At 44.1% G+C, this 13,012-nt stretch overlaps 1 protein-coding gene across 1 annotated transcript; it reads right to left on the bottom strand.

Annotated features, from left to right (window-relative positions):
* Positions 1–2,020: 2,020 nt before the first annotated feature.
* LOC109893310 (heat shock 70 kDa protein-like) lies at positions 2,021–5,765 on the bottom strand. Its single transcript, XM_031834007.1, has 2 exons — positions 5,335–5,765; positions 2,021–4,141 (listed from the first exon to the last, which is right to left on the bottom strand). The coding sequence occupies exon 2, from the start codon at positions 4,116–4,118 to the stop codon at positions 2,184–2,186; it is 1,935 nt and encodes a 644-aa protein (XP_031689867.1). The 5' UTR covers positions 4,119–4,141; positions 5,335–5,765; the 3' UTR covers positions 2,021–2,183.
* Between the last annotated feature and the right edge of the window lie 7,247 nt (positions 5,766–13,012).

The raw sequence follows: 13,012 nt of genomic DNA on the forward strand, positions 1-13,012 counted from the left end.
GTTGCAAAACGTTTCGAAAGTTTCTATTGGACAAATACATTCAGGTTGGTCCCGCCCCATTCCGTTCTGTTTAAGAAACATTTTGCAACAGAATCGGCAGAATGAATACACCCCTGATCACACACACACAGTTAAATTTCATAGCAGCCACATAGAGCATTATCACTTTACTTGTTGTAAAATTCATTCTCGCATCTACAAGCTTTCCTCCTCTCACCTTTTCCCTTCACTTGTGGACTTCAGTACACAACACAACAGCTATCTGTGACTAGGCACAAAAACCTCTCCTTACCAAACCTTCACACCATAACCACTAACCGCTACACAACCTACATCGTCACCATATCAAGGTTATAGTAAAACAAACCAAAATAGAACCAACACATTAGTAAACCCACAATCCAATCCCAAGTGTACAATCACGCATTACAGTGTACAGCAAGTAGTTTAGCAGTTAAACCGGCGGGCCCCGGTGCCCATTTATAAAACCAAAAGCTTACATTGACTTGGAAGAGTTGTAGTGTTGGATAGCCTTAGCCAGCTAGCTAACATAAATAGCATTCCTCTCTGTTTGAGTCAGGTTATTTGGGTAGGCTAAATTAGCTGCAATAGCTAAGTGAAAGGAATACTAAGAAGAAGAAAAAATCAAATGAAATATAGCTAGCTCTCTCTCTCTATGCTGCTTCAACTATTGCCTTTCTCTCTTTGAGTCAACTACTCACTGCAGTGCTAGCTAGCTGTAGCTTATGCTTTCAGTACTAAATTAATTATCAGATCCTTTGGATGGAAAACTTGTTAGTTCATACTGCAAGAGCTCTGATAGGTTGGAGGATGTCCTCCAGGTGTAGTCATAATTATTGTGTAAGTCTATGGAATGTGGTGAGAACCACGAGGCTCCTAGGTTTTGAATTATTGAAGTCAATGTACCCAACGAATTCACCAGACAAAGGCTATTTCTTTTACAAAACAACGTGCAACTGTGACTCAAACTGGCCATTGTTTTATTAGAAAGAATATGGCCCTTTATAATGTCCACTTATGTTCATATGCTGTATATAGCATCTTAACGTTTTAAAACAAAATAGATCAATCATTTGTCCAGCCTTTGCTGCTATGCTTGCAGATGTGCATAATATGCTGCGACCCTAATCAAAAAGTATTTATCACCAAATAACAACAACTTAGCGATAGGTTGTTGTAACATTTGAACTTAAAACATGTTTTTCATTGAATGAAATAATAATTGTATGGGTGAACACCTTATAGTTTCATTGTATTGACATTCCCAGCCTTATTTACAGTCGTCTGTTTTTGTTCAAAATATGAAGTCATTGAAACTGAAACACTGCATCCCGAATGGGTGGAGGCAGCAAACAATGTACTAGGCCAACGACAATTTACAACCTGATAGAAATATGTTTTGGACTACCAAGAAATGTAGTATTGGTGAATTATATTAATCATGCATTGAACTGCATCCATCTATTCTGCCAACAATGCCTTACTGTACAACATGGAATTTCAAGTCAAATAGAACCTATTTTTAAAAAACCTCTTATAAAGTTGGTTTTGAAGCATAAACTGGGAATTTGATATGTTTTACTGATATTATGATTGTTCGTTTGTTTCATATCTGCAAAGTAGTTCAAATGCTGTCAGTTCCACTTGAAATACTTCAAAATCTGTCAAAAATACAGTATTTGGTTCTTTGAGCTTGACACCAATAAGCACAAAGTAAGGAAAAATGTGACCTGTAATAGTTTTTTTTATATGTGCCAGGAATGTATTTGTGCCTCTTTTTCCAAGAAGGACCATAGTGAATGTATCAGATGTTATCGCAGAATAAAGAGTTGATAAGCTAAACATTGTGGCCATTAGGGTGTCTTCACTTGTTCTCTCTGGTGGTTTAGCCGTCTATCAAAGTTTGGTTTACAATATTTCATGGTTTTGTGTAAAAAATGTGAATATATCAATGTGTTATGATGAGAAGGAATTCAGGAAAACAGCCAACAGACCTAGAAACATATTTAAATACATTTTATTTGCAATGTCCAGCAATGCAATATGGTATGAATCAACAGATGTACAGTGTGTTTTTACAAGTACAAAGTATTTCCTGAATAGTAAATTGTATGCAGTGATACTAATGCATTTTGAAAAGTCCTTTATAAAATTCCCTCACTTTAGTCAATCTCTTCAATGGTTGGGCCTTGGGAGCTGTCACCAGAGCTGGCCCGTGCCTGATCTCCACAGCAACCTGTGGGCATCCCTCCCTGCTGGTACAGCTTGGTAATGATAGGCTGGCATACTTTCTCCAGCTCCTTTAGCTGATGCTCATACTCCTCTTTGTCGCCCAGCTGGTTGTTCTCCAACCAGGAAATGGTCTGGTCGCACCTGTCCACCACTTTCTTTTTGTCCTCCTGGCTGATCTTGCCTTTCATGTTGTCGTCCTCCACGCTGCTCTTCATATTGAAGGCGTACGACTCCAGGGAGTTCTTGGCAGCTATCTTCTCCCTCTGTGCGTCATCCTCAGCTTTGTATTTGTCAGCGTCCTGCACCATCCTCTCAATATCCTCTTTGCTGAGCCGGCCCTTGTCGTTGGTGATGGTGATCTTGTTCTCTTTGCCCGTGCTCTTGTCCACCGCTGATACGTTCAGAATGCCGTTGGCGTCGATGTCAAAGGTCACCTCGATCTGAGGGACTCCTCGTGGGGCAGGGGGGATCCCAGAAAGCTCAAACTTCCCCAGGAGGTTGTTGTCCTTTGTCATGGCTCTCTCTCCCTCGTAGACCTGGATCATGACCCCGGGCTGGTTGTCGGAGTAAGTGGTGAAGGTCTGGGTCTGTTTGGATGGGATGGTGGTGTTGCGTTTGATCAGGGCAGTCATGACCCCTCCGGCGGTTTCGATGCCCAGGGACAGGGGAGCCACATCCAGCAGCAGCAGGTCCTGGACGTTCTCAGACTTGTCGCCAGACAAGATGGCCGCCTGGATGGCAGCGCCGTAGGCCACCGCCTCGTCTGGGTTGATGCTCTTGTTTAGCTCTCGGCCGTTGAAAAAGTCCTGCAGGAGCTTCTGGACCTTGGGGATCCGGGTGGAGCCTCCGACCAGGACGACGTCGTGGATTTGGGCCTTGTCCATCTTGGCATCCCTGAGGGCTTTCTCCACAGGCTCCAGGGTTCCCCTGAAGAGGTCGGAACACATCTCCTCAAAACGAGCCCTGGTGATGGAGGTGTAGAAGTCAATGCCCTCAAAAAGAGAGTCAATCTCAATGCTGGCCTGGGAGCTGGAGGACAGCGTTCTCTTGGCCCTCTCGCAGGCTGTCCTCAGCCTCCTCAGAGCCCGCTTGTTCTGGCTGATGTCCTTCTTGTGTTTCCTCTTGAACTCCTCCACAAAGTGACTGACCAGGCGGTTGTCAAAGTCCTCCCCGCCCAGGTGAGTGTCTCCAGCTGTGGCCTTCACCTCAAAGATCCCATCCTCGATGGTCAGGATGGAGACGTCAAAGGTGCCCCCACCCAGGTCAAAAATCAGGACGTTGCGTTCCCTGGACATGCCTTTGTCCATGCCGTAGGCGATGGCTGCCGCCGTGGGCTCGTTGATGATCCTCAGCACATTCAGCCCAGCGATCACTCCAGCGTCCTTAGTGGCCTGTCTCTGTGAATCGTTGAAGTAGGCAGGGACTGTGATGACTGCATTGGACACCTTTTGGCCCAGGTAAGCCTCAGCGATCTCCCTCATCTTCACCAGGACCATGGAGGAGATCTCCTCTGGGTTGAAGGATTTGTTCTCACCTTTGTAATCGACCTGAACTTTAGGCTTTCCTCCGTCGCTGACCACCTTGAAGGGCCAGTGCTTCATGTCGGCTTGCACTACCTGATCGTTGAACTTTCGGCCAATCAGGCGTTTGGCGTCGAAAACGGTGTTGTTGGGGTTCATGGCCACCTGGTTCTTTGCTGCGTCTCCGATAAGTCTCTCAGTGTCTGTGAAGGCCACATAGCTGGGTGTGGTCCTGTTGCCCTGGTCGTTGGCGATGATCTCCACTTTGCCATGCTGGAACACCCCCACACAGGAGTAGGTGGTGCCCAGGTCAATGCCGATAGACGGGCCTTTAGCTGATGACATCTTGATGGTTTGGAGTTAGTTGCCTACAAATGAATTAAATAATATTTTAGAAATTGATATTATTCTACGACAACCTAGGTGCAAGTAATGACAATCTCCACCAACAGAGATGTTAGCCTAAATATACTTGAATAACAACCAGACCTGGGTTCAAATACATGCGTATTTAAGTTTTTCTAATTCTTATTTTCTGTGTATTTGAGTATTTTGGGGCGGCAGCGTAGCCTAGTGGTTAGAGCATTGGACTATTAACCAAAAGGTTGCAAGTTCATATCCCCAAGGTACAAATCTGTCGTTCTGCCCCTGAACAAGGCTGTTAACCCTCTGTTCCTAGGCTGTCATTGAAAATAAGAATTAGTTCTTAACTGACTTGCCTAGTTAAATAAATGTTTTTAAAAAAATCAAATATTGTGGCAACTTTAATTAAAGTATTTTCGGATCATTTTATTTCAATACTATTTTAATCTATTTTCAAATACTGGTCTCCAAATACATTTCAAATACACCTAGGAACAAACAATCCTGGGTTCAAATGCATGGAATATTTAAATATTTTAATTTTAAAATACACTTCTCTGTGTATTTGAGTATTTTCAAATACATGATAACACTTTCCAAATGTATTTCCAAACACATTCCAATATTCAACTACTTATATTTCAAAATGTACTGGTATTTTAAAGTCCTTGAAAAACAATAATAAGCATTTGAACCCCGGTCTGAAAACAACACTGCTGTCAATGTTTGTGTTATATATTAGTGTTATATACATATATACATATATATATATATATATATATATATATATATATAAATATATATATTAGTGTTAGACACAATCATTTCTGCTAATCTATTACAGAGAAACTATTTTCACAACAGGCCTCCATTTTTTCTATGAACACTCCTGAATAATATTGTTTTATCTTCACAGAATTAGAGCAGATTTTCTTAAAATGAACAAATAACTAATTATAATAAAATAATAATATGCTACAAAAAAAATGTAGGCATAGTCTGTCCAATGAATGTTATTATAATATTATATCATTATAATATTATTAATTTATTAGTTAACCAAATATTCTGGCATAATGTTATAGCTAAATCAGCTATGTCCACACAAGCAACATAGCATCATTGTTTATTCTATCAAGTTTATAACTGTCACAGCCATTATGAAAATAGGGTCCTGAATTAATTCCCCTTTACTTACAGTTTATGAATGTAGAGGTCTGTTGAACGTATCTCTTCTCTTTTCTTGCTTTCTTTTCCCTTTAGTATTCTCGTTGAGTCGATGTTTGAATCTGAATGTACTTCACCAGAATATATACCATCCCCATTGCCTAAAAAATAGCACTCCTGATTTCTAGCCATTTCTCGAACTCTCCGACTACATTGCTCAAGAGAGTGCAGCGTCCTGTGCAATGACGCAAGCTGCAAGTATGCAAATGAACGTTCTCGTTATTCCAGAGCGTTCGAGAGGCGCGGAAACCTGTCCAGAACGTACACACACAGCACACTAATAGTGAAACCATTATTTGTATTGATTAAAATGATCAAAAACCGTTAATGATTCAAATTTAAACACAAATGAAACAGCATCCGGTTCAACCTTATTCAGTCGACATTTCAGTCTATCGGCCACACACACTGCAGTTCCTCAACAGTTCACGAGATGTCAGTCTATACATTTTTTTTCTCACTAATGAATAATAGACATGTATTGTAAGATAATTGAGTGCCTACTGCACAAGTGGTCTGTGCAACTCACCACAAGTTAATGTGCCTCCAGGGAAGATCATTTTTGTTGTATTTAAGCCAGACTATTTAATATATCCAGTATTAATTGTTAAATGAAAGACAAATGATGAACACACTGTCTAATCCTTCTCTATTCTAGTCAATGTTATTCTGTTCTAAACCATTCTAGTCTACCTGATTCCATACTGATGGCCTATCAGTTCACATTTGCTTACCAAAAACAAGATATCTCCATGATATCCCCATCATGAGGATATCTTGTTAATGCCAAGCAAATGTGAACTCCTTGTGACATTCTCCTGTGAATTACAGTCTAATCATATTTAAGTACATTTCTTTGGAAAGATAACTGCCACTTGATTTTCTGCCTACTCTATTTCAACGAGACCACACAAAAACTAGGCACACTTGAACTCACACGCCCGACCAGTAGAGGAAGGCCACTGAAGTTGAAGCAGCTAATTCTGAGTGTGTAAATAATGCCACAAATGTGTGCTTTTAATACAACAGGTAGACAAACAGAACGTTTTCAAATCATCTGCGTGACAACAAAAATAGTTTAATCCCAGAATCGTCTATTTGAATGCCGGGTCCCACCCAGAACATATCAACCTCGACGCAATGATCTCTGTCGGGACCAAGATAATTGCGGCCTGCAATTCGGGGCGTTCCTGCATGTAGGCATTCCTGCATCTTTATAATTAATAATGTCAACTTTTAAGATAGGACAGGCCGAAGGTGCATTAATGCACAGTACCATTGGATGGCAGCTGGCGATAAACCCCACAGAAGAAGGGGCGGCAACGGTAGCTAGCTGGCCATACACCAGTAGACGGTGTCCTTCGTCTCTGACTGTAGGGCATTGTCTTCTCGCAGTTCTGTTAACGACGACGGTGAGGGCAGGTGGGAGCGAAGTACACTGTCTGTTATTTTTGCCAGCTAGTCCGTTACACATCAGGTGGGAGGCGTGGGTGAGACCGTGTGCTATCTAACTAGCAAGCAAGATGTGCTAGTGGGATGGGGGCTACGGGTAGACGGTGTGTTTTGCCAAGCCTGTCGGGCATGGTTTTCTCTGGTACATGAAGCGACACTGTGTTAGCACATGATGTCGCTCCCGCATGCTGGGGGTGAAGGACACTGTCTTCTACAGCTAGCACAGCAGGGGCGGGGTGTCCATTTAGGAACCGATGGAGGGGGAGGGGTGTCAATCCAAGACACTTCATTTAGTATGATATGTTATGTTTTCGTATGGTATGTATTATTTTGTGGATGTCCATCTTCGAATTGGTATGATATTGTAATGCCCCGACTAGATGATAAAGGAACAATTGTCCAGACAGAGGAATGAGTTTAAGAATTGACGGTTTATTAACCCAACTTTACACAGGCTACTGTCTGGCCGTAGCCCACGCCAAATAAACTAAAGATACCCCACAAGCCATCCGTGACCTTCTCTTGTGAAGGCCAGACGTAAGAGAGAGAACAAAGGCTAAACCTGGTCTTAGCTTCCAAATGCTCCAGCCCCCCTCTCCCCCCTACGCCACTCTGCCAACCACCAGGATGCCCGGCATCAGAACATGCCAGGCATTCCCGTGATTGGCAGATAGCAGGTTGATTAGCATGTCAGACCCCGCAAGCACTGGGTACTGGTAAGTACAACACAACCACCTACTAGCCTAACACATAACACGCGGCTGTCTGTGCGGGTCACTACAATATGTTACGAATTGGAAAAACATGTTGAAATCAAATTTTATTGGTCACATACACTGTTTAGCAGCTGTTATTGCAGGTGTAGCGAAATGCTTGTGTTTCTAGCTCCAACAGTGCAGTAATATAACAATTTTACAACACACACACAATACACATAAATCTAAAATAAAGGAATGGAATTAAGAATATAAAATGTCAGAGAGGCATAGACTAAGATACAGTAGATTAGATTACAGCAAAAAAAGAAACGTCCTCTCACTGTCAACTGCGTTTATTTTCAGCAAACTTAACATGTGTAAATATTTGTATGAACATAAGATTCAACAACAGAGACATAAACTGAACAAGTTCCACAGACATGTGACTAACAGAAATGGAATAATGTGTCCCTGAACAAAGTGGGGGGGTCAAAATCAAAAGTAACTGGCGGTTTCTGGTGTGGCCACCAGCTGCATTAAGTATTGCGGTGCATCTCCTCCTCAAGGACTGCACCAGATTTGCCAGTTCTTGCTGTGAGATGTTACCCCACTCTTCCACCAAGGCACCTGCAAGTTTCTGGACATTTCTGGGGGGAATGGCCCTAGCCCTCACCCTCTGATCCAACAGGTCCCAGACGTGCTCAATGCGATTGAGATCAGGGCTCTTCGCTGGCCGTGGGAGAACACTGACATTCCTGTATAGCAGGAAATCACTCACAGAATGAGCAGTATGGCTGGTGGCATTGTTATGCATCACCCAATGTGGTAAGGATCTGCTATTTTTATTCCTGATAGCTGGCTAGCTCCTGATGGAAGTCCCAGTTAACTAGCTACTAGTCTTTGTTAGCCACGGCTAGCGGTCTTCACCTTTTTCTCGGTCACCAGCCAGCCTTCGCTCGGACAACACCTGCCAGGATCATCACAGCTAGCTAGCTGCAAACGAGTGGCTACTGTTAGCTAACGCATCTGTCCCGAAGCAAGCACCAGCTAGCCTTGAGCTAGCCTTGAGCTAGGCCCATATACCAGCTAATTCTAGGACAACAATACCTCCTTTGCCAATTGGCAAATTGGCATGGACCCCTTTATTGTCGACACGGAGCCCCACCGATCCATCACAACTGGACTGCCGAAGAACCATCTACTAGCCCCGGCCCGCTAGCTTTTCTGAACACTGTGTCCCCTGCTCGCCTAGCGTAGTAGTGACTACCCAATGGGACCCTGACCTATTGCTGCTCTTTTGATCCTATGATCACTCGGCTACACAGCCGATTTCCCCTGGACTGTTTCAAAAACACGGTACCTCATTTTCTTTACCTATCGGCCCCAGCCTCGAACTCAGGTCCTGTATGTACCTAGCTGACCCGCTCTGCCCATTCTTCGCCATTTACCCATTGTTGTCTTAGGTCTCCTGATCAACACCTGTGATTGCTTTATGTCTCTCTCTATGTCAATATGCCTTGTCTATTGCTGTCTTGGCTAGTTCTTACTATTTTATTTCACTGTATAGCCCTCAGTCCCACTCAAAATTCATTGGTTATATTGTCCCACCCCACACACATGCGGAGACCTCACCTGGCTTAACTGGTGCCTCCAGAGACGAAACCTCTCTCATTGTCACTCAACGCCTAGGTTTACCTCCACTGTACTCACATCCTACCATACCATTGTCTGTACATTATGCCCTGAATCTATTATGCCCTGAATCTATTCTGTTCCCAATGCACTAGACGACAAGTCCTTATAGCCTTTAGTCGTACCCATATCCTACTCCTCCTCTGTTCGTCTGGTGATGTAGGGTCTGACCTAGGGTCTGACCCAGGCCCTGTAGCCCCCAGTTCCACTCCTATTCCCCAGGCACTCTCATTTGTTGACTTCTGTAACCGTAAAAGCCTTGGTTTCATGCATGTTAACATCAGAAGCCTCCTCCCTAAGTTTGTTTTATTCACTGCTTTAGCACACTCCGCCAACCCTGATGTCCTAGCCGTGTCTGAATCCTGGCTTAGGAAGGTCACCAACATTTCTGTAATTTCCATCCCCAATGACAACATTTTCCGCCAAGATAGAACTGCCAAAGGGGGTGGAATTAGCCTGCAGAGTTCTGTAATGCTATCCAGGTCTGTGCCCAAACAGTTCGAGCTTCTACTTTTAAAAATACACCTTTCCAGAAATAAGTCTCTCACTGTTGCCGCTATAGACCCCCCTCAGCCCCCAGCTCTGTCCTAAACACCATATGTGAATTAATTGCCCACCATTTATCTTCAGAGTTTGTACTGTTAAGTGTCCCAAACTGGGATATGCTTAACACCCCGGCCGTCCTACAATCTAAGCTAGATACCCTCAATCTCACACAAATCAAGGAACCTACAAGGTACAACCCTAAATCCGTAAACACGGGTGTAACAGTATAACTTTACGTCCGTCCCCTCTCCCCGACCTGGGCACGAACCAGGGACGCTCTGCACACATCAACAACAGTCACCCACGAAGCATCGTTACCCATCGCTCCACAAAAGCCGCGGCCCTTGCAGAGCAAGGGGAACTACTACTTCAAGGTCTCAGAGCAAGTGACGTCACCAATTGAAACGCTATTTAGCGCGCACCGCTAACTAAGCTAGCCGTTTCACATCCGTTACACTCACCCCCCTTTTGACCTCCTCCTTTTCCGCAGCAACCAATGATCCGGGTCAACAGCATCAATGTAACAGTATAACTTTAGACCATCCCCTCGCCCATACCCGGGCGCGAACCAGGGACCCTCTGCACACATCAACAACAGTCACCCACGAAGCATCGTTACCCATCGCTCCACAAAAGCCGCGGGGAACTAGTTGGACTTGGAGTAGTTATTCCCCTTGCTCTGCAAGGGCCGCGGCTTTTGTGGAGCGATGGGTAACGCTGCTTCGAGGGTGGCTGTTGTCGATGTGTTCCTGGTTCGAGCTTAGGTAGGGGCAAGGAGAGGGACGGAAGCTATACTGTTACACTGGCAATACTACAGTGCCTATAAGAACATCCAATAGTCAAAGGTATATTAAATACAAATGGTATAGAAAGAAATAGTCCTATAAATACTATATTAACTACAACCTAATACCTCTTACCTTGGAATATTGAAGTCTCATGTTAAAAGGAACCACCAACTTTCATATGTTCTCACGGGGAGCAAGTGATGTCACCGATTGAAACGCTATTTAGCGCACACCGCTAACTAAGCTAGACGTTTCACTTCCGTTACACGGGCACCCTCATAGATATCATCCTGACCAACCTGCCCTCTAAATACACCTCTGCTGTCTTCAACCAGGAACTCAGCGATCACTACCTCATTGCCTGCGTCCGTAATCACTGTCAAACGCTCCCTAAAACACTTCAGCAAGCAGACCTTTCTAATCGACCTGGCCCGGGTATCCTGGAAGGATATTGACCTCATTCCGTCAGTAGAGGATGCCTGGTTATTCTTTAAAAGTGCTTTCCTCACCATCTTAAATAAGCATGCCCCATTCAAAAAAAATTGAACTAAGAACAGATATAGCCCTTGGTTCACTCCAGACTTGACTGCCCTTGACCAGCACAAAAACATCCCATGGCATACTGCATTAGCATCGAATAGCCCCCGCGATATTGAACTTTTCAGGGAAGTTAAGAACCAATATACACAGACAGTTAGGAAAGCAAAGGCTAGCTTTTTAAAACAGAAATTTGCAACCTGTAGCACAAATTCCAAAAGGTTTTGGGACACTGTAAAGTCCATGGACAATAAGAGCACCTCCTCCCAGCTGCCCACTGCACTGAGGCTAAGAAACACTGTCAGCACCGAGAAATCTACGATAATCAAGAATTTCAGTAAGCATTTTTCTACGGCTAGCCATGCTTTCCACCTGGCTACCCCTACCCCGGCCAACAGCTCTGCACCCCCTGCAGCAACTTGCCCAAGCCCCCTCCGCTTCTCCTTCACCCAAATCCATATACAGTGGGGAGAACAAGTATTTGATAACCTGCAAAATCGGCAGTGTTTCCTACTTACAAAGCAGGTAGAGGTCTGTAATTTTATCATAGGTACACTTCAACTGTGAGAGACGGAATCTAAAACAAAAATCCAGAAAATCACATTGTATGATTTTTAAGTAATTAGCATTTTATTGCATGACATAAGTATTTGATACATCAGAAAAGCAGAACTTAATATTTGGTACAGAAACCTCTGTTTGCAATTACAGAGATCATACGTTTCCTGTAGTTCTTGACCAGGTTTGCACACACTGCAGCAGGGATTTTGGCCCACTCCTCCATACAGACCTTCTCCAGATCCTTCAGGTTTCGGGGCTGTCGCTGGGCAATACGGACTTTCAGCTCCCTCCAAAGATTTTCTATTGGGTTCAGGTCTGGAGACTGGCTAGGCCACTCCAGGACCTTGAGATGCTTCTTACGGAGTCACTCTTTAGTTGCCCTGGCTGTGTGTTTCGGGTCGTGGTCATGCTTGGAAGACCCAGCCATGACCCATCTTCAATGCTCTTACTGAGGGAAGGAGGTTGTTGGCCAAGATCTCGTGATACATGGCCCCACCCATACTCCCCTCAATACGGTGCAGTCGTCCTGTCCCCTTTGCAGAAAAGCATCCCCAAAGAATGATGTTTCCACCTCCATGCTTCACGGTTGGGATGGTGTTCTTGGGGTTGTACTCATCCTTCTTCTTCCTCCAAACACGGCGAGTGGAGTTTAGACCAAAAAGCTCTATTTTTGTCTCATCAGACCACATGACCTTCTCCCATTCCTCTTCTGGATCATCCAGATGGTCATTGGCAAACTTCAGACGGGCCTGGACATGCGCTGGCTTGAGCAGGGGGACCTTGCGTGCGCTGCAGGATTTTAATCCATGACGGCGTAGTGTGTTACTAATGGTTTTCTTTGAGACTGTGGTCCCAGCTCTCTTCGGGTCATTGACCAGGTCCTGCCGTGTAGTTCTGGACTGATCCCTCACCTTCCTCATGATCATTGATGCCCCACGAGATGAGATCTTGCATGGAGCCCCAGACCGAGGGTGCTTGACTGTCATCTTGAACTTCTTCCATTTTCTTATAATTGCACCAACAGTTGTTGCCTTCTCACCAAGCTGCTTGCCTATTGTCCTGTAGCCCATCCCAGCCTTGTGCAGGTCTAAAATGTTATCCCTGATGTCCTTACACAGCTCTCTGGTCTTGGCCATTGTGGAGAGGTTGGAGTCTGTTTGATTGAGTGTGTGGACAGGTGTCTTTTATACAGGTAACGAGTTCAAACAGATGCAGTTAATACAGGTAATGAGTGGAGAACAGGAGGGATTCTTAAAGAAAAACTAACAGGTCTGTGAGAGCTAGAATTCTTACTGGTTGGGAAGTGATCAAATACTTACGTCATGCAATAAAATGCAAATTAATTACTTAAAAATCATACAATGTGATTTTCTGG

Source organism: Oncorhynchus kisutch, linkage group LG10, assembly GCF_002021735.2.
Source record: "Oncorhynchus kisutch isolate 150728-3 linkage group LG10, Okis_V2, whole genome shotgun sequence".
Classification (NCBI taxonomy): Eukaryota; Metazoa; Chordata; class Actinopteri; order Salmoniformes; family Salmonidae; genus Oncorhynchus; species Oncorhynchus kisutch.

Bases quoted from the DNA above. Each gene is read 5' to 3' on its own strand.
- LOC109893310 (XM_031834007.1), bottom strand. From the start codon at position 4,118: ATGTCATCAGCTAAAGGCCCGTCTATCGGCATTGACCTGGGCACCACC.